Below are 20,489 nucleotides of genomic sequence, written 5' to 3' on the forward strand. Positions count from 1 at the left end.
TCATGTCAATAAACATTAATGTTGTTTACGTGTATTTTCTAAATAAAATCTGATTTAGGCTTTTATTTGTACATGATATGGACGACGAGGACGATTATTGGAATACCAGTGAAACCAAGGCTAAAGCGTTTAGCTTTGACGATGATGTCGTGAGTGCAAATATTAGTATTTCTTGCATATGTACTTACATGTCTCCATTCGACTGGTGTTCGACGGGCGTAAAATTCACGACGACGCTTGATTTAAGTTTAAGTCACTCGCAAGAGTGAGCCAAGCGTCATCAGCCCGACACCTGTTCTCCACGGGCACATTACACCTGCCAGGCCTGTGGTCGTGTTTGCCGCTCCCGTTTTGGCTTACATAGCCACGAAAAACGTCGCCCTACCTGACACTGTTTCAATAGTCTGTAATAGACTTTAAGGCCAATGATGATGACCTACACAAACAATAACTTCTATTATATTTATTTCATATTAAAATATAAGCCTTTATATATAGCGACTTTACGTTCATATACGTAGCCGTGTCTTTTAAACACGTCCATATACGTAGCTGTGTCTTCTTAACAAATTCGGTGCGAAAACCCGACTATTGGGTATTTTATGATTTCGTTCCCAAGCTGGACAACCCGATAGTCGGGATCGTGGTACTACAGCTTTATATGACGAAATTTTTGTGGCCTGACGCGGCTGTCTTGTTTGGCTGGGTGGCAATGAATGTGTTAAACAACTATCATTGTATGGGGAAATTCTGAGTGAGAGGCTTTTTATTCTAGTAATAGTATCTAGACTAAACTTGCAGTTTATTTTGAAACTTTTATCCATACTAAGCTACCAATTATAACCTCTAGCAGCCAACCATATGAGAAATCAAGCAGTCAAATTTGAGTCAATTAGTATTAAGAAATAGAATTGAAATTGTTTTGGTTTAAAATTGAACGAAACAAAAGCAACTCTGTTCCATTTAATAATTATTCAAATTTCATTAGAGGTAGGTTAATTCAATTTTAAAACCACGAAGTTAGGTACTATTGTTCACACTGTTAACTGTCCATCGGTATACCTTATTACAAAAGGCATAAGGTCCACCGATAGACAGTTAACCTTTTCCACACCGTGTCAAACACAAAAGCTGTCACTCAGACACCACATCATTGAAGTGTCAAAACTGTAGTTGAACTTTATGCATATGCACATAGGTCGATGTTGCTCTGTGGTCTGTGACCAATTAATCGGTCTTTGGCGTTGAAAGGTTAAGAGTGTTGCTGTTTGTAGGAATCCATGTCCTAGGTAGGGCAAATGACAGCTAAATCCCAAGTAGGCAAGATTCACTTTGTGGTTATTTTATTATTTGCAGCTCTCACCTCAAGAAATCTTAGCTATTGGCCAGAACAAGACACCAGGCCAAGCGGAAGACAGCCTGTTCTCGGGCACAAGCATCAGCAATGTGAAAACGGCTACGCTCCCGCTGTCCAGTCTGGTGTCTAATAAAGTATTGGAGTTGAGTAAGTTAGCTTTAAATAAATATATGTCGTAACAATTTTGCTAAGGTTGTTTGGAAGTAGCCAACCATTGGCACACTGGACAAACGAAATTAGAGATAGCGGGGCACAACTGGATTTAAAGGGCCAAGATTAAAAAGAGAGGGTTAGGGGCCCGTTTCTCAAAAACTTGTAACTTGTAATACAAGCGGATGTCACTTTTTGACAGCTTTTGTTAGAAAGGGACATCCACTTGTATTACAAGTTACAAGCTTTTGAGAAACGGGCCTCTGCTCTGGTGTGAAAGTGGTTACTTATAAGTTATACTTAAACTGAATAAACCATTCATACTATAAAAGGAAATAAATAAGGATTTTTAAGTTTGTCTAAGATCCAAGTTATTCTTAAGCCCCGTCTCCATATTGCGCGGCAAGCTATCGAACATTGGCTCGCTAGGCAGCCGCGCGCAATCGATACCGGGCTGGCTCGCGAGCCAACTCGATCATTCGCTCGCTCGAACGCGGCTCGCGACGAACCATTCATTGTCGGTGTTTCGGCGCGCGGCAAAGGAATGTTCGCGCGCAGTTGGGACGGATGTGTACATATTTCAGTTGGCTCGCGAGCGCGGCAGCAGACATGGATAATGAAAAGTGTCGTACTTTAATTAAATTATACGGAACTAAACAGTTTCTATGGAATAGTAAATGTAGTGATTATCGCAACAGATCATTAAGAAGTGATGCATGGAATTAAAATGCTTTTAAAAGTTCGTAATCTTCTGATGTCATTTTTGTGAAATTTTGTAATGTAACATCACTCACGTCTTCCATAAGTCTCACAAACATCTTTTTCATCCACCATCGAACTTTCCGTTTAGGTTTCTTGTGAATAATATGATAAATAATTATAAAAGCGGCAGCTGCACGACGACGTACGTCCATGGTTCCCGAGTACAAACTGATCGATCGTCGGATTCGTCGGATCGCCTGCCGCGCGAGGCCGCCGCGCTATAGTTCAAGATGGCGCCGAACTTGGCTCGCGAGCCAAAATACAGGCTTGCCGCGGTCGAGCATTGCTCGCGCGGCCGCCGCGCGTAATGGAGACGCGGCTTTATGTTTTTAATGTTTATGTATGAATAAAAGGCATATATATTTATTTCATGTTTTAATAGTGTCAACACTTTCTAAGCCCATTTTGATGAAAGAAGTTTCAGTAATCCCAGGTGACATAGGCGACGACTGGTCTGGCCTAGTGGGTAGTGACCCTGCCTGTTAAGCCGCGGTCCTGGGTTCGAATCCTAGTAAGGGCATTTATTTGTGTGATTAACACAGATATTTGTTCCTGAGTCTTGGTTGTTTTCTATGTATTTATGTATTTGTATATTATATATATCGTTGTCTGAGTACCCACAACACAAGCCTCCTTGAGCTTACTGTGGGACTTAGTCAATCTGTGTAAGAATGTCCTATAATATTTATTTATTTTATTTATTTATTTATATATCGTTGTCTGAGTACCCACAACACAAGCCTTCTTGAGCTTACTGTGGGACTTAGTCAATTTGTGTAAGAATGTCCTATAATATTTATTTATTTATAGGCTACATTAACAACATATCATAGGAAAAAGGAGAGGTTTTTATATGAAAATTAAAATAGTACAAAAAACAATATAATATTTCCAGTTCTCCTCGCCCAATCCGGAAAGGATCCCAAAGCGGCCCAGCCCCAGGAGCAAACCGTGTCCACAACCATCCGAAGACTGGTTCTAGGCCGGGCCTGCTCGCTGCACAGTCACCGGAGTCTGCGGAGCAAGACGGAGCTGCTGGATGCAGCCGGGGCTGTCGGAGATGGCAATGCCATTCTAACTGTAATAACCCAGGGTCCCTTTGTTTCCCATAAAGTTTTAAGTCATAATGTTGACATTTTTATTTTCATTTTCATTTTTATTTTCATTAGTTTGTATTGTTCTGTTAGTATCTATATAGTTTGTTATTGTGTCGTTTAAGTACTTGTGTTATGTATTGTGTGATTTGTCTCTGTGTTTTATGGGTGAAAAGCCTGAAATAAATGATATTTTATTTTATTTATTTATAATGTATTATATTCGTATTTATTTCTGGATAATTAACAATGTAGTACATCTCGCTCGCTTGCCAATGTACGCGAATTTAGAGCCGCCATAAAAGAAAAAATCACCAACTGTCACGATGACACTTCATTAGCACTTGAAATTCAGTGCATGAATTTCGTCACACTCATGGATGTGATCCTGTATCATTTACAAGCATATTCTGATATAGATGATATTCTGTCATTAGCAAGCCCGCTAGCGGCATTAAACAAATTGTATGCTAATTAAGCATCTACTTACTGTTTACAAATAATAACAATATTCTGGATGCTGTTGGAATAATGCCTCTGGATTAATGTATATGCTAAGCATTTATAATATATGCTGAACCCTTTTAAGGCTTAAGAATGGCCCACCATTTTTATTATTTCTTTGCTAATCAAAACTTCTGTAACCTGCACTAATACAATAAAATAAATAAGTGCCGTGGCAGTGTACAGCACACACATACTAGTGTACAAAAGAATGCTATTTAACAGCCTTTATAAGGACTAGATCCAAACCACTGCCTTATTGTGAAGGTCATATCCTGGGGTTAATGGCTTATACTTTTTTCACTCTTACAAGTTTACTATAGCTTGAGCGTGTTTCATAATAATATATCATATTGTGTGAATATGGATAACTTGTTCCCTTTTCAGGCAGTTTGGTAAATTGCCATACAAGTTTACTAAAAAATTCTAATATCATAACATCATAACATAACCCTTCAAGGGCTACTAATTTATTTTAGCCAAAATGTCACAATTATAGTGTGAACAAAATTATGAAATGTCCCCGGATAGCTCAGTCAGTTGAGCATGGGAATTTTAAGTTCTTGAAGCCCAATTGCCTTCGGTGAAAATGTTCAAAAGATATATAAAGATATTATATACTGAATTAAGTGAGTTTATTATTACTTTCAAATGTAAGATAATGAGAAGTATGTTGTATAAAATACAAGACTGTAGGTGAACAAGGATACAATACCGAAACTATACCTACATATGAAATCTTAATCAGTCAGCCATTGGATGGATATTTAATATCAATTAAATTATAGCCCAACGCTTCAAACTCATTTATTTATCAAACTTTCAGACCTTTATAAGCCAGTGGTAACATTTATTTATTTTTTGGAACCCTTTTACAAAATGATAGGGTTCAGTTTAGCACAAGTTCATGCCCATTAAATGGCAGACTTGAATACATTTGTGATAAGAAAGAGAAATGGTTAGGTTGGTATGTAATATAATATAAGTAGGTAGGTAGGTAGATAATTAGTTAGGTTTATAGGTAAGTATGTAATAGCTATATTACATTTCCCAACTTTTGAACAGTAGTGTAGTAACAAATCTCTATAGCAGAATCCTTGACTTTTTAAAACAGTAACGGGCTTAGCCAAATTAAGCCCAAAACATAAAATGAAGATAATATAATTACTTACGTATTTATTTATATTTGTGTTAGAATGTTTGATACCTCTTGGTACTGTAAATTTACTTTGAACGGTTGGGGGGCTAATGATAATGGGTCAGGTCCATCGGAGACAATTATCAATAGTAGAGCTGAAATGAAAGAAGGATTGGATTCCGAAAGTAAAATTATGCTTTATGCCCATTTTATGCCATAATGAGCAATAGATATTTTTCTTTTATCTCTAATGATCTAATTAATCAATTATAAATGTATAAATAATCAGTAGTGAATTGAAACAATTTCAAAAGTATAATAAAATGTACAACAGATCATTTTGTTGCATTTATATGCTTTTCTTTATACTCTCTGTACGAATATGATCAGAAAGATCCAACAGAAAGTGGATAGATAGTTACACCTCTCAGCAGTCTTACGACTGTTCAAGCTGATCTATGAAGATATTTTTGGGCACTTAACAGGGCATTATAGACAAACTGTCGATCCATAATAACTCATGACTATGTTATATAAATAGTCAATTTCTGTTTTTCTTAGTACCTATTTAGAATTCTCGAGGTGTATGCATATGTACAGCATACGAAGTACGAACATATGTCACTTACAAGTGATTTGCGGTTTTTATTATGGGATAATACACGAAACGTCACAGACCGATCCACATACATATGTGTGGTTTTATAATTCACACAGTCCCTAAATAAATGTTTTACATTATTTTACCTAATTACATGTTGTTTTGGTTTAAACTGCTTATTTTGTTAGATTCTGTAGTGGTGAGAAATACTAGAACAAATAATTGAAAGAATGTTACCCAACAGGATCATCTTTTTATATAAGTACCTCTAGATATTTATAATAAGTACTTAAATAAAATATTCCCTATGCCCATGTCCAGCAGTGGACGTCCTCTGGCTGATAGGATGATGATGATGAGGAAATAAATTATTAAAATATAATACAAAGTGAAACTTGTTGTAGCTAGGAAAGCAATTTATCGTATTTTAAGTGTAGGCTATATAATTGGTAATACCCCGTTTAGCATAATTAGCAAGTAAGCAAGTGAATACTTACTTAGCTTAGTTAAGTACTTAACAATATTTTAAATAAGGGTACTTAATCCCTTCTAACGTAAACTATCTGGTGTTAAGTCACCATGTAGTAACAAATTTACTATATTTAGTTTAAACAGCTCCAAACATGTCTCAAGATTCTCCAAACGGGGAAAGAAGAGTTTATTCGGATTAGAATATGGACATGCAATCAATTACGCTTAATTGCATGCATGAGAAGCAATGCGAGTATATTTAAGGGTGTATGACACGAATAATAAATCAACTTGAGAATTTGAAACTAAGATTACAGGGTTAGTTACTTCATGTTTCAACAAATAGCTAGTACATTTATTTTTATGTTTACTTAGAATAGCAAAACTCTTTGAAGACCTTAGCTAAGAAAAATTAATAGTGTCAAGATTTTACTTACTGGGTGATGCCCAGAACCTATGACTATTGACACAATTTTAATAAAATGAAATTATGTATTTATTGGAATAAACGAATACAATATAAGAGAAAAATATGGCATCATAATGTCTTAAAACCTTGTCTTACGTATCTTAGACAAGTAACAAGAAAGTACAAGGTATTTTAGTAGCCATTCACATGTCTTCTTTCTTTTATGGAGGCTTTATATTTATATATCATACATTACTTAGATGCTATTTAGTACTAAAAGAGGGGGTAATAATATTTTTATATTTTCTTTACATATGACAATTATCATGTCTCACATTGGATAAGGTAAAGATCATAAGGGCAGGTCTCACCAGTGAATTTAATGTTTTAATATAATGGAGGGATGCTTCAGATAACTAGTCTGCTACTTTTGTTAGATACTTATTTATTAGATATATTTACATGTTCAAAATTTTGTATACAGTAAATCTTTGATTCTCAAAGTATTTACCTATTAAAATAGCAGACTCTAATTTTATTGTTGATAATTCCCATGTCATAGGAAGGAGAATTTTTATTTTAACATTGATCTACTTTAAGATGTCTCATAGCAACTTATGTTTAGTTTACCTTTGATGATATATAGAGATAGGTATCCATTATAGATATATAGATATATATGTATATTCTTACCAAAAAGACAAGTGCTTGTTTTTGGGTAGATTTTTGAGATATTTGGTTTTTACAAATTATTTAATTCTCTTCTCTAAACATCTACATTGTTAATTATCCAGAAATAAATACGAATATAATTATAGGATTAAACGAACTTACCTGAAGTGAAGTTCAATCCTGATTATATGAAGTATTTATTTCTGGATAAGGGATATCCCCACCCTCCTCGAGTAACCATGGATCCATGGTTACTTCCCAATTAGTGTATGAATACTCTAAACTATATGAAGTGTCATCGTGACAGTTGGTGATTTTTTCTTTTATGGCGGCTCTAAATTCGCGTACATTGGCAAGCGAGCGAGATGTACTACATTGTTAATTATCCAGAAATAAATACTTCATATAATCAGGATTGAACTTCACTTCAGGTAAGTTCGTTTAATCCTATAATTGTTTATCATATTATTTATTTATTTAAACTTTATTGCACAAAATATATACAACAATGTACAAATGGCGTACTGAATACCAAATGGCATTGTCTACCAGTCAACCATAGGCCCAAACAGATCAGATCTGTATTATTATTAGTTATAAAACTGAAACCGGTAACTTTTCAGGATTTTCGTAAGGTTATCCTATATAGGTTAGGTTAGGTTTGCTTAGCTTGTTTTATGGCAATCCTGAAAAGTAACGCGTTTCTGAATCAAAAGGGCTTATGAAACAAAAGTTACTAGTAAATTGACATTCAGTGTCAATTTTAGTATGGCGGTTTTTTTACATAGTTAGCAAGTTCTATTGAATGACACTTTAAAATACTAGATTCATGCAAATATCAGAATGTAATTGATCAGAACGTTTTGTTACAGGTAGTATTGTTCCTGATTCAGACCCTGAACAAGAAACTAGTATACGAGCTATTGTCCTCACGACCTCTGGCACTCAACCACTATATTAGCTTCCTTCAAAACGAGGGGAAAATATCGGAGCTGACTGACCTGCTTACGTAAGTACAATAGGGATGATGACACATGTTGAATTTGATAACAAAATCTAGTAAAATAGATAGCAAATGAGCAATTTATCACAATAATGTGAATATTTAAATATTTAAAATAATATATGGAAATTATACAAAAATACAGGACGTGAAAGTTTCAAAATTAAAGTTTTTTCTTAACTTCCAAAATGTAAATAAGTAAGGATACCATTCGATTCCTTACATTTTATCCAAAAAAAGATTGTATGGCAACTATATACATAAACGCAATATTTCACCGACAAAAATGCAAATTTCTTGTTTTGTCCATACTTCAAGATGGGCTCTCAGTGACAGTGACGTCACGTTCACATATCAATTTGTTAGGAGCGTTTCGCCAGTAAAGTAGGTACAACTGCCGAACTTCGACTATCATTTCTGACGTTTGTATTGCTTTTAATGCAGTGGGTCCCATATAAACATTTGATCCCAAAAACAAACCTGATCGATCGACCATTAATAAACATTTGTCATGTAGCCTATAGGGTATTTGACTACTAGTCAAATCAGTTTCGTTTTTAGGGTTCCGTACCCAAAGGGTAAAAATGGGACCCTATTACCAAGACTCCGCTGTCCGTCCGTCCGTCCGTCCGTCCGTCTGTCACCAGGCTGTATCTCACGAACCGTGATAGCTAGACAGTTGAAATTTTCACAGATGATGTATTTCTGTTGCCGCTATAACAACAAATACTAAAAACAGAATAAAATAAAGATTTAAGTGGGGCTCCCATACAACAAACGTGATTTTTGACCGAAGTTAAGCAACGTCGGGCGGGGTCAGTACTTGGATGGGTGACCGTTTTTTTGTTTTTGCTTGTTTTGCTCTATTTTTTGTTGATGGTGCGGAATCCTCCGTGCGCGAGTCCGACTCGCACTTGGCCGTTTTTTTTCGAACTGTCAAAACGATTTTGCTGATATGGAATTGTATAGTTTTATGATACGGGTTTAAAAATATAAATTGTGTCCAAAAATTGCTGTTGTCAACGTTTCTCTATTAATTTTCTGGTGCTTTATTTCATATATTGTCTAAAATCATTAATTTTAAATTACCTAGTGTCAAATACTCAATAATATCTGGGAGACCGAGCTTTGCTCAGAAAACATATAAAAACTCGAAAATGCGCGTTTTCCCAGAGATAAGACCTAGATCGATTTTTCGCCCCCGAAAACCGTTTCCGAGATCCCCGAAATATATGTATATAGGTATTTCTGTTGCCGCTATAACAACAAATACTAAAGAGTACGGAACCCTCGGTGGGCGAGTCCGACTCGCACTTCCGGTTTTATATTCATGTTTTTTTTTTCTTTTAGAATGCTGGGTAGATCTCCGGATGCAGCGGTAAGTATTACTTTTTCTATTTAAATAATTACTAACTTGAATCCCTATAATCAACTTATTATTTAAATACTGGCGACCCGTCCCGGCTTCGCACGGGTTAACAAATTAGGTATACATTAACCTTCCTCTTGAATCACACTATTTAAAAAAAACCGTGTCGTCGTAAATCCGTTGCGTAGTTTTAAAGATCTAAGCATACATAGGGACAGACATACAGCGGGAAGCGACTTTGTTTTATACTATGTAGTGATACACGCATGCTCTAGTTGAAGCTCCTCGTTATGTAACGAAACTTGTCGAACAATCTTCGACCTATTGATCTTGCTTACTTTCACTCACTTACATATTAGGTAAATATATTAAAAACGGGTCACTCACGTATTTTAAGTCGAAAACGCTCGACATGTTTCACTCCGTATCGAGTAGTATCATCAGGAGCTTGCGTTGACGGTGACGGACCGGCGCAGACTGAACATACGCGACTCGACGTAAAATACGTGAGTGACCCGTTTTTAATATATTTAATTTATATGTGTGTGTATCAAGGAAGTTTTGTTTTATTAAATTTCACTCAGTTAAGAAATGTGACCTGTTGTAGATGAGAACAGCTAAGTAGACAAAAAAAAGAAATAAGCCGGATAAAATGCGTTTTTGCCCAAATAGAAACGGTCGCTCGCTCGTTCTTCGCGCTCGGTCGCTCAAAAGCGATATTTCGTTTTCAGATGCACCAATTCCAACAACACATGCGCACAGGCGGCTCTGTGGATGGCTTACTGCGGAAGGTAACCAACCTGGTTGCCAACCATTTTAACCAACCAGGGACAGATGCGCACCAAGCGAAGATGTTAGCAGACTTCGTCAAATTACTAGGTAAAATAATATGTAAAAACAAAAATCAAAAGATTAAGTGGATGGCTTGATACGGAAGGTAACCATTTCAACCAACCAGGGATAGACGCGCACCAAGCGAAGATGTTAGCAGACTTTGTCAAATTACTAGCTAAATTATAGGTAATGTTAAAAAATCAAAAGATTAAGTGGATGGCATGATGCGGAAGGTAACCAACCTGGTTGCCAACCATTTTAACCAATAGACGCGCACCAAGCGAAGGTGTTAGCAGACTTTGTCAAATTACTAGGTAAATTATAATGTAAAAACAAAGATTAGTGGATGGCTTGATGCGGAAGGTAACCAACCTGGTTGCCAACCATTTTAACCAACCAGGGATAGACGCGCACCGAGCGAAGATGTTAGCAGACTTTGTCAAATTACTAGGTAAATTATAATGTAAAAACAAAGATTAGTGGATGACTTGATGCGGAAGGTAACCAACCTTGTTGCCAACCATTTTAACTAGCCAGGGATAGACGCGCACCAAGCGAAGATGTTAGCAGACTTTGTCAAATTACTAGGTAAATTGTACCCAACGAGACCTATATGGTGGGAAGATTCGGTGGCTATGAATGCGGTCTTGGTGGCTCAGTTGGCAGAGCGCTGGAGTATCGATCCAGAGGCCGTGAGTTCAAGTTTCAACCAAGGCAGTAATTTTTTCACATTTAAATTTATTCTAACCTCTATTCTGATTGGTTTGTAAAACAAAACAATATTTGCGACTTTAGTCTTTAACCTTTTCCACGCCGTGTCAAACACAAAAGCTGTCACTCAGACGCCACATCATTGAAGTGTCAAAACTGAAGTTGAACTTTATGTATATGCACGTAGGTCGATGTTGCTCTGTGGCCGTGACCGATTAATCGGTCTTTGGCGTTGAACCTACGGTGCGGATATATCGGTCATTGGCGTCCAAAAGGTTAAATCGATCATTTTTAACAGAATGGCAGAAATTCGCGCAGAAACCGGTTCTCGATAACAAGTCAGCATTATACTGTCTGGCATACTGTTGTGCCAATCACTGGCACGAAGGAGCCGGCAATATGATGTCACCTCTCACTCTCTGCCAGAGACAGCAGGTTTGTAACATTGTACCTTTCGTTACTAAACTAAATGTGGCTAATTCCGTCATAGGGACTATTCTGTCCACGAGCGTATATTTCACGTAGTAAAAAAAAACATTTGCTTTTGATTGCTGAAACTAAAAGCAGTCGTTGCTTTTTCGATGAATTTATCAATTTTGTTCGTTGGTCGAGAAAAACGCTAGTAGACGGAATAGTCCCTATGACGGAATTAGCCACATTGACCTTACTGTGAGTTCGTTGTTATTTAGTTTTTTTATTATATAGGGTATTTGACACATTGAACTTTATAACTAAATCTAGTTAAATAGATAGAAAATGAGCAATTTATCACAATACATAATGAAAATTTTGAAATATATGAGAATAATAAAAAAATAAGTACAAGACCTTAGTACCTTAGACCGTACCTAAATTTTTTTTTTAAACTTCCAAACAGTAAAAAAATAATGATACCATTCGACTCCTTACATTTTATTTAAAAAATATTGTAAAGCAACCTATATGGTACATAAACGCAATATTTCACCGACAAAATCGCAATTTCCTTGTTTTCCATACATCGAAACTTCTAACGTTACATGGTGACGTCACGATGTAATGCCATTTTCTATGAAGCGTTACGTCAGTAAAGTGCGGGTGCCAGACTTTGACCATCATTTGTGACTTTTGTATTGCTTTAAGACAACGGGTCCCATACAGACATTTGATCCTCAAAACAAACCTGATCGACTGATACCATTCATAAAAAATTGTCAAATACCCTATTGTGCCAGCCACTGGCACGACTTTGGCGTGGGCTTGATATTTTTTTATTAATTTTCAGATAAGTCCCCTCCAGTACGACTGGGTTGTACTGAATGTACACGCCAAGTCCGGAAAATGGGATATCGTCGAGTCCTTGTTTACGAAAAAGGTAAATTCGAATATGTCAATCCCAATAATAGTGACAAATTCTTGTCTTATTTTAGATACTTTCCTTAGCTTACAACGAACACAGTGCACTCACAGCGATAGTTACTGAAATAATTATCAAACTTCTTAGACGATATACGAATTTGTCAGTAAGAAGCGACGCGCTGGCCCACCGCTATTTTTATGTTTTTTTTTGTCATAGTCATTTTAACAGAATGTGCCGCAAAATAGCGGGTACCTACTTGCATATGTTCTCATAATTTAATAAATGTTGTGTCTGTCTGTGGTTTCAGGACTGGCTCGGCCGAACTACCGTCTCTTCCCACATACCCATAGACACCCTCCTATCGAGACTGAGCGAGATGCAAGCCAGTAGACAGTTGCTTGCAACATGCGTCAATAAGGTTGCCGCGTCACAAGACAGACTACGATTGGCACAGGCGTTCAAGGTAAGGATATACGCAAGACTAAGACACCAATACAAACCCTTCTATCGAGACTGAGCGAGATACAAGCCAGTAGACAGTTGCTTGCCACATGCGTCAATAAGGTTGCCGCGTCACAAGACAGACTACGATTGGCACAGGCGTTCAAGGTAAGGATATACGCAAGACAAAGACACCAATACAAACCCTCCTATCGAGACTGAGCGAGATGCAAGCCAGTAACAGTTGCTATCGACATGCGTCAATAAGGTTGCCGCGTCACAAGACAGACTACGATTGGCACAGGCGTTCAAGGTAAGGATATACGCAAGACAAAGACACCAATACAAACCCTCCTATCGAGACTGAGCGAGATGCAAGCCAGTAAACAGTTGCTATCGACATGCGTCAATAAGGTTGCCGCGTCACAAGACAGACTACGATTGGCACAGGCGTTCAAGGTAAGGATATACGCAAGACAAAGACACCAATACAAACCCTCCTATCGAGACTGAGCGAGATACAAGCCCTCAGAGCATATAATACTAGAGAGCAGACAAGCCGCCGGCGGCCGTGTCGCAGTTGTTAGCTCATTGAGCATACAACGCCGCCAGTTCGCCGTCCGTTGTTACCGAGTATGCACGCGCGCTGTTCACCGAAAAACTTCTGTTTTTTACCAAAATGCCGAGTTGTGCAATAATTACTTGTAAACATCGCAGTGATTTGATTAATTTCCAGACCAATGGGATCACTTTTCACAGGTTTCACTACTTATTTCAAATAAAACCACGAATTCAACGTAATATTCCGACTTGTATCCATGTAAGCTTACACTTGCTTGTGATTTAATATGTTTCATTATACATTGCTGCTGTACAAGTAACATGATTGCAAAGTACAGTGTTTACGCCGCAATGAACTGGGTACAAAACGATTCACTCAATGAGAAATTTTCTCATAGTGCAGCAGCGATGTGCTCCGCTTGGATAGTGCTGTGCGGCACCTATAACACGTATCGATAAAACCAGCCCAGGATTAGTTGACGCTAAAAATAATTTAAAAATTTAAAGATGGTTACTGTCTCTAATATAATATCATCATCTTCCTCGCGTTGTCCCGGCATTTTTTGCCACGGCTCATGAGAGCCTGGGGTCCGCTTGGCAACTAATCCCAGGAATTGGCGTGGGCACTAGTTTTTACGAAAGCGACTGCCATCTGACCTTCCAACCCAGAGGGTAAACTAGGCCTTATTGGGATTAGTCCGGTTTCCTCACGATGTTTTCCTTCACCGAAAAGCGACTGGTAAATATCAAATGACATTTCGTACATAAGTTCCGAAAAACTCATTGGTACGAGCTGGGGTTTGAACCCGCGACCTCCGGATTGCAAGTCGCACGCTCTTACCGCTAGGCCACCAGCGCTTCGCGCTTGGTGTCTTTGTCTCTAATATAATATATTATTATAATATTATTTAGTATAAATTTTGTGTAATTGGTTACCTAATGGTATGTATGTATGTATGTATGTATATACTTTATTGCACATGGAAATAAAAACGAGAAAAATAGTTACAGAGTAAATTAAATACAACAAAGGCGAACTTATCCCTGTATGGGATCTCTTCCAGTTAACCTTTGAGGAAACGAATAAACAAAAGTAACGATGAATGACAAACAAAAACAATAGTGTACAATCACTAAAATGAATGAAATGCAAGTTTTGAATACACATTGCTACAAATAATATATATAAACATAAATAGAAATACTAAAAATATATAAAATAAAGCGTGTATATATTTTATATATATATATATATATATAAATATAACCTAAATAAAATAAATAAATACTCAATATATATCATAAATAAATAGATATGAGCTCGAACCAGAAAAGTAAAGGAAACTAAAGAAAAATCGAGGAAAACCGAATTACTTATGTATCGGAAAGCCACAATTTTTTAAGCCTCTCCTTGAGTGATGCTACAGATTGCTATAGTGTCTGCCTACTGTGCACGAGGTCTCGGGTTCATTTTACTGGGCAGTAATTGACTATAAATATTAAACGTAATGCGTCAAACAGATTACTGTGTTATCGTCTTTCCTGTAGACATACACAAGAGTTAAGGGCTATAAAGGTTAATTTTCTTATTTAACCCTTATCCACGTGAAAAGGTCCTCCTTTTATTTAGAGAACTATGATAAAATCATTACTTACATGCCCACAAGCTGTTAACTATTGCCCACAGGAGAGAAAACTAGTGTGTTAGCGCTAACTGTACATTTTTCTTATAGCCCTTAAGGCGCTAGACGCCGTTTTTGGCCGAAAACTCTAACATTCTAGAGTCTATATCTTCTTAACGGTTCAACAAAAAAATATGAAAAAAATATATATGATTTTACGTTTTATGTACAACATTTCCAACGTTTGACTTGATCCCTATGACTTATAGTTTTTCCAAAAAAGGAACATTACGACAGGCCGTTTTGCGACTAACTTTGCCTATTTCTAGTAAACGGTTTATTCGATTAAAGTTATTTTTAAACTAGAATAATTGTTTTAACAGATACTACAAATGCAACGTAGAATAATGTTAATAAATAATTTTTTTTTTTAAGAAATCGAATATTTTTCATCATTTTGTGCGTATGTAGCTCGAAAAAGGCGTGGCCGGCAGTCGTGTGCTAGCTTTGAGACGAGGAGGCTGTGTCGCTCGTCGCTCCGTGCCTTCCTTGTATTCTGCATGCTTGTTCTGAGCCGAGGTGCAATAAAATTGGAGTTATTGTGGCCAAAGATTAAATAACTGCAGAATGTTGATTTGGTTGTGACGCGCTTTAGCGCGCGCAACACGGTGTTTCGCACCTATTATTACGAACGTAATGACAATATTTCCACTTATGTTTGAGAAAGCTTCATTTGAAATATATAAAAAATGTTTTCGAACATGCGCCGACATATTGCCATTAAAATTTAACGTTATTAATAAAGTTCAATTTCTAAAAAAAATTGATCAACATTGGCAATTTATGTTGTAGGTATATACTATATATGTAGTTTGATTCAGAAACCATTACATTTTTAGGATTGTTACCAATTAAAATGATGTTAGTTTATTAAGTAAATCTGGGGGCACGGCAGTGCCCCCGCCAAGTCGAGCAAAAAAAGAGGCCGTACCATCCTTTTCTCGAAGCGATTCAGGCCATTTTCGACGTCCTGTAATTTTGTGCTGGCTGAAGCTAAAACCCTGAATTTTCAGTAATATATAGGGCTAAACATGCTTAAGATATACAGTGTGTAAGTCAAATACGGGCAATAAATTAAACCAGATATAGAATTTACCCGTCTTATCATTAATTAAGATGTTTTTTTAAGTTACACTTAATTATGACCCCGTGATTAATTTTTTCCACATGTACCGAGCAGCAATGTACTGTAAACATTAAGAAACAAGATGATAATGACATTACGAGATACGAGCTTTTCATAGTAACTGCCAACAAGCGTTGACAGTTACTTTAAAAAGCTCGTATCCCGTAACGTGTGTGGTGTATTACATTGCGGGCCGAATTATTTTGTATGGTTATAATTTTCAATGCATTTCTAAGTAAAATCTATCTCAATATACTTTTTAGGTCCTATGCTAACCACCGTTTAAATATTCGCCCGTATTGGATTTACACACTGTATTCTTAAAAAACATTCAATTTGAACTAGTAGTTTAAGAATTATTGTACGTCAAAGTTCCTTATTTTCGACACTGACACACTCACTCACTCACTCACTCACTCACCTACGATCATCATAATTCTAAGGTACTTCTAGTATATCCACAAGCTTCAAATTTTAAATATAAGTAGTTTTTAAATTTAATTTTAAAACCTAAAAATATTGCAATATCAGTCACGTTTTAAAGATCTAAGAACTGCATAAGTAAGTTTGTAATCCCATATAAATATTTGCTATTACAAAGTTACTGTTGCAGTTCTTACAAATAGTAGGTAGTAAAGTAAAGGTACACTACGATGTACGATGTGAGTATGAATGAAGATGTGTTTCTTTATGATATGTGTATACATAGTATGAGTACCCGAAAAGAAGGACTGTCTACAAAAAGAGATGAGATCCCATCAAAAACATTACATGTAAAAAGGTGCAAGTCTCGCAACGCTTCTACTACAAAAAAGTTTTGAGATGTAATGTGAAACCAAGTCGGTTATTTTAATCAGTGCGAGGGGGTGTTAAAACTGTATCAAATATATATCTTTAATTTGTAATACATATAATGACTTGGCAATCGCACGGCTGCAAACAAAAGGTATACGAGTATAGCGCCAACTGCACGCCTCTGGGCTGTATCTTATTCTTTGAACCTCGTGGCGGTGCAGCGATACAAAATTCACGTACGATCGCAGCGAGCGGGGTAAGCGGGTGGTGCGGGTACAGAGCGCTTAGCTCCGCCCTGACGCTCAAGGGCATTGGGCCTTCCAATCGTCTTAACTCTTGTGTATGTCTACAGGAAAGACGATAACACAGTAATCTGTTTGACCCTAATATACCCGCGTGCATTTGCACAGATAAGAAAATTATTGTTTTTTATTGCTCTATAATAAATTAATAATCAAAAATTCGATGTTATTATTGCAATCAAATTTCGAATGCCTTTTTTTGAACACATCATATGACATTTTTTAATATGTGTGTAGGTAGATAAAGTAATATATGCAACTGTACATTATTAAGCAATTTAAGCATAATAATTTACAGTTACGTAAAGTTTATGTAACTGTATCGGCCATATTCGAACTTTAAGATACGTCAATCGTTTCACGTTTCAATCTCTAGTATTTGACGTATCTTAAAGTTCGAATATGGCCGTACATTCCTTATTTTTTGATAAACTACTAATATCTACTTAAATCAAATGTCTTGTTTTAACAAGTAAATTTATTCCATAAATAGGCAATTAAGAACAATGATTCCGAATATTTATATTTGAATAGAGTTCATGAAGTTATCGACACACAGTCTTTTCCGACAGTCGATCAAATATCGATATCACGGTGTCCCGGCTCAGTTCCCGTAATTATCGTTGTGTGCGTGCGTGATGACACGACTCGCTGGTCGTTCGCATGTACACAGGCATTGAAATGATGCGCGTGTATTGTGCAATAGGAGCGTCCATCTACAAGTGTGCGTACTTTAGGTGTGTGCGTGAGTTGTCTTTATAATTACTGGTGCTTTGTGTGGGTTCGAGAACTTGCGACAGGCGTATTCAATACAAATCACCGGGCATGCCCGATCTCCTTCCTTCCTATATCTGTGTGCAAGCCAGTAAACAGTTGCTATCGACATGCGTCAATAAGGTTGCCGCGTCACAAGACAGACTACGATTGGCACAGGCGTTCAAGGTAAGGATATACGCAAGACAAAGACACCAATACAAACCCTCATATCGAGACTGAGCGAGATGCAAGCCAGTAGACAGTTGCTTGCAACATGCGTCAATAAGGTTGCCGCGTCACAAGACAAACTCCGATTGGCACAGGCGTTCAAGGTAAGGATATACGCAAGACAAATGCACCAATACAAACCCTCATATCGAGACTGAGCGAGATGCAAGCCAGTAGACAGTTGCTTGCAACATGCGTCAATAAGGTTGCCGCGTCACAAGACAGACTACGATTGGCACAGGTGTTCAAGGTAAGGATATACGCAAGACAAAGACACAAATACAAACCCTTCTATCAAGACACTTGTCGTTTTTTACAAGCTTTTACTTGCATTGTATCTATGTATGTTTGTACGGGTCAAATCTTGCAAGTTACCTAAATTTGACCCACTTCCCGGTTTCCGATGAAGCTGAAAATTTCCATACGTGTGTAAGTCGGGTGACAATGCAATATTATGGTACCATGGAGCTGATCTGATGATGGAGACAGGAGGTGGTCATAGGAAGTACTCTGTGATAAAACAACGCAACCTAATTGTGTTTGGTGTTTTTAGAATTGTCTCGATGAGTATTAGTTGTCTGTGGAAAGAAAAGTACAGTCAGCAATAAAAGCTTGTACCAAAAATGTTTTTTTTGCATATTTCAGATACATTCCGTAGTAATAGAAACATACGCGAAACAGAAAGACAGACTGGCTCTCCAGAACTACAAGATGACATTAAATCCCCAGTCAGAAGAATTCATACTAGTCGAGAATACGCTTAGAGACAATGTGAGTATAACCTCGTGTTGCCCAATGTGCATTACAATGTACATTCGGTTTCAATGGAATTTCGACTTTCATCGAAACAAACAAAGTAACTTTTATATTGTCTCGTAAAATTTTCGAGGAAATGAAATTTAACTCAATTAAAAATACAACTAACTTCAATCTTCCCTGGCAATGTACAGTCGCCATCAGATATATCGGAGCGGCCAAGGTGCTCACAAATATCTGAACACGCCTCTATTGTCAAGGCGCAACAGTTTAAGACACAGTATGTATAAGTTGCTCTATGGTTTACGAAAGGCGCTAGTGCTGCACTCTGGCAGCAGAACATTGCAGTAATACTTAATTAAATATTATATATTCTTTTTTTTTCAGTCCATCAAATGGAAAAACTGAGAAAATGAAAGAAAAATCAAGAAACAAGACACCGGATACGGAAAATCTCAATAAAAACATTGCTCTCTTGTAAAAGTGAATGTTATTCGATTTTACACTTTTAAAACTTCGTTGAATTGTATTTTCATATTTGATCTAAGTGTACTCAAAATATTTATACATATATCTAAGTAAGTACTTGAAATAAATGGTTATTTTATTACTACTAGGAATCTGTTTTCTTTTAAATATATCGTAGCCTCGGTAAAATGTTTTGGCAACAACATTTTACAACTCTGTATGCGAAAGAAATATGCTTTCAGATTTTGTAAACACCTATGTTGGTCTTGGTACTAACTACCTATTTATTTTTAGTTCGATTTTTCGAAATTCATTCAGGATTTTCAGTACAACGCCAGTTTGTTCTAGTTTAAATATAGATAAAAGAATAACCAAATTAGGGTACCACGAAACCGTGAGCGTCAGGATGACAGGACCATGATGGCTATTTATAACGAGTGTTACTCCAAGATTTAGTACCTATTTAGTACTATTTGGTACCTGACATCAAATATTTAGTACCTCAATAGAAATCGAGAAATATTGAAAATAAAGTGGCCAGCCATTCTGACGTCAGGTTGACAGGACCAAGTCCAGTTCCCCTATTTGTAGACGTTATATCGAATCCATCTTTTGACAAAGATTTAGTACCTATTTAGTACCTCTCATAATTATTCTTCTTGTTTAATTTCGACTTAACTTAAAAAAGTTACAGCTAGAATAAACTTCGTACGTGCACAGTGGTGCAGCCAGTCAATGTGAACCGGGCCTAAAAGTTTGTTCAAAAGTTAATATTTTTGACTACAACATTTACTTTACGTTGTTTGGCCAATCCAAAATGAACCACGAGCGTAGTGAGTGGTTTGAAAGTGGAATCTTGAGCATTGCGAGGATTTCAAGGCATGAGGTTTAAACAATGTTTCTACCGAGTGACACACTACATTTTTGACCACACCAACTTGAGGGAAATACTCACTTAAA

The 20,489-nt window shown here is 36.8% G+C and overlaps 1 protein-coding gene across 1 annotated transcript; it reads left to right on the plus strand.

The window, feature by feature from the left end:
- On the plus strand, positions 1-19,527 carry LOC134657478 (vacuolar protein sorting-associated protein 16B). Its single transcript, XM_063513046.1, has 11 exons — positions 1-149; positions 1,357-1,504; positions 3,165-3,349; positions 8,031-8,167; positions 9,512-9,539; positions 10,262-10,409; positions 11,374-11,510; positions 12,340-12,429; positions 12,722-12,877; positions 18,951-19,076; positions 19,449-19,527. Exons 1-11 carry the CDS (start codon positions 78-80, stop codon positions 19,467-19,469), a joined length of 1,248 nt encoding a protein of 415 aa, XP_063369116.1. The 5' UTR covers positions 1-77; the 3' UTR covers positions 19,470-19,527.
- Positions 19,528-20,489: the final 962 nt, after the last annotated feature.

The sequence above is a fragment of the Cydia amplana genome, chromosome 20, assembly GCF_948474715.1.
Source record: "Cydia amplana chromosome 20, ilCydAmpl1.1, whole genome shotgun sequence".
Classification (NCBI taxonomy): Eukaryota; Metazoa; Arthropoda; class Insecta; order Lepidoptera; family Tortricidae; genus Cydia; species Cydia amplana.

Excerpts from the sequence above, each read along its gene's own strand:
- LOC134657478 (XM_063513046.1), top strand. The coding sequence starts at position 78 with ATGGACGACGAGGACGATTATTGGAATACCAGTGAAACCAAGGCTAAA. Across the intron at positions 3,350-8,030 it reads ATGGCAATGCCATTCTAACT|GTAGTATTGTTCCTGATTCA; the intron begins GTAATAACCCAG and ends GTTTTGTTACAG. Across the intron at positions 10,410-11,373 it reads AGACTTCGTCAAATTACTAG|AATGGCAGAAATTCGCGCAG; the intron begins GTAAAATAATAT and ends CATTTTTAACAG.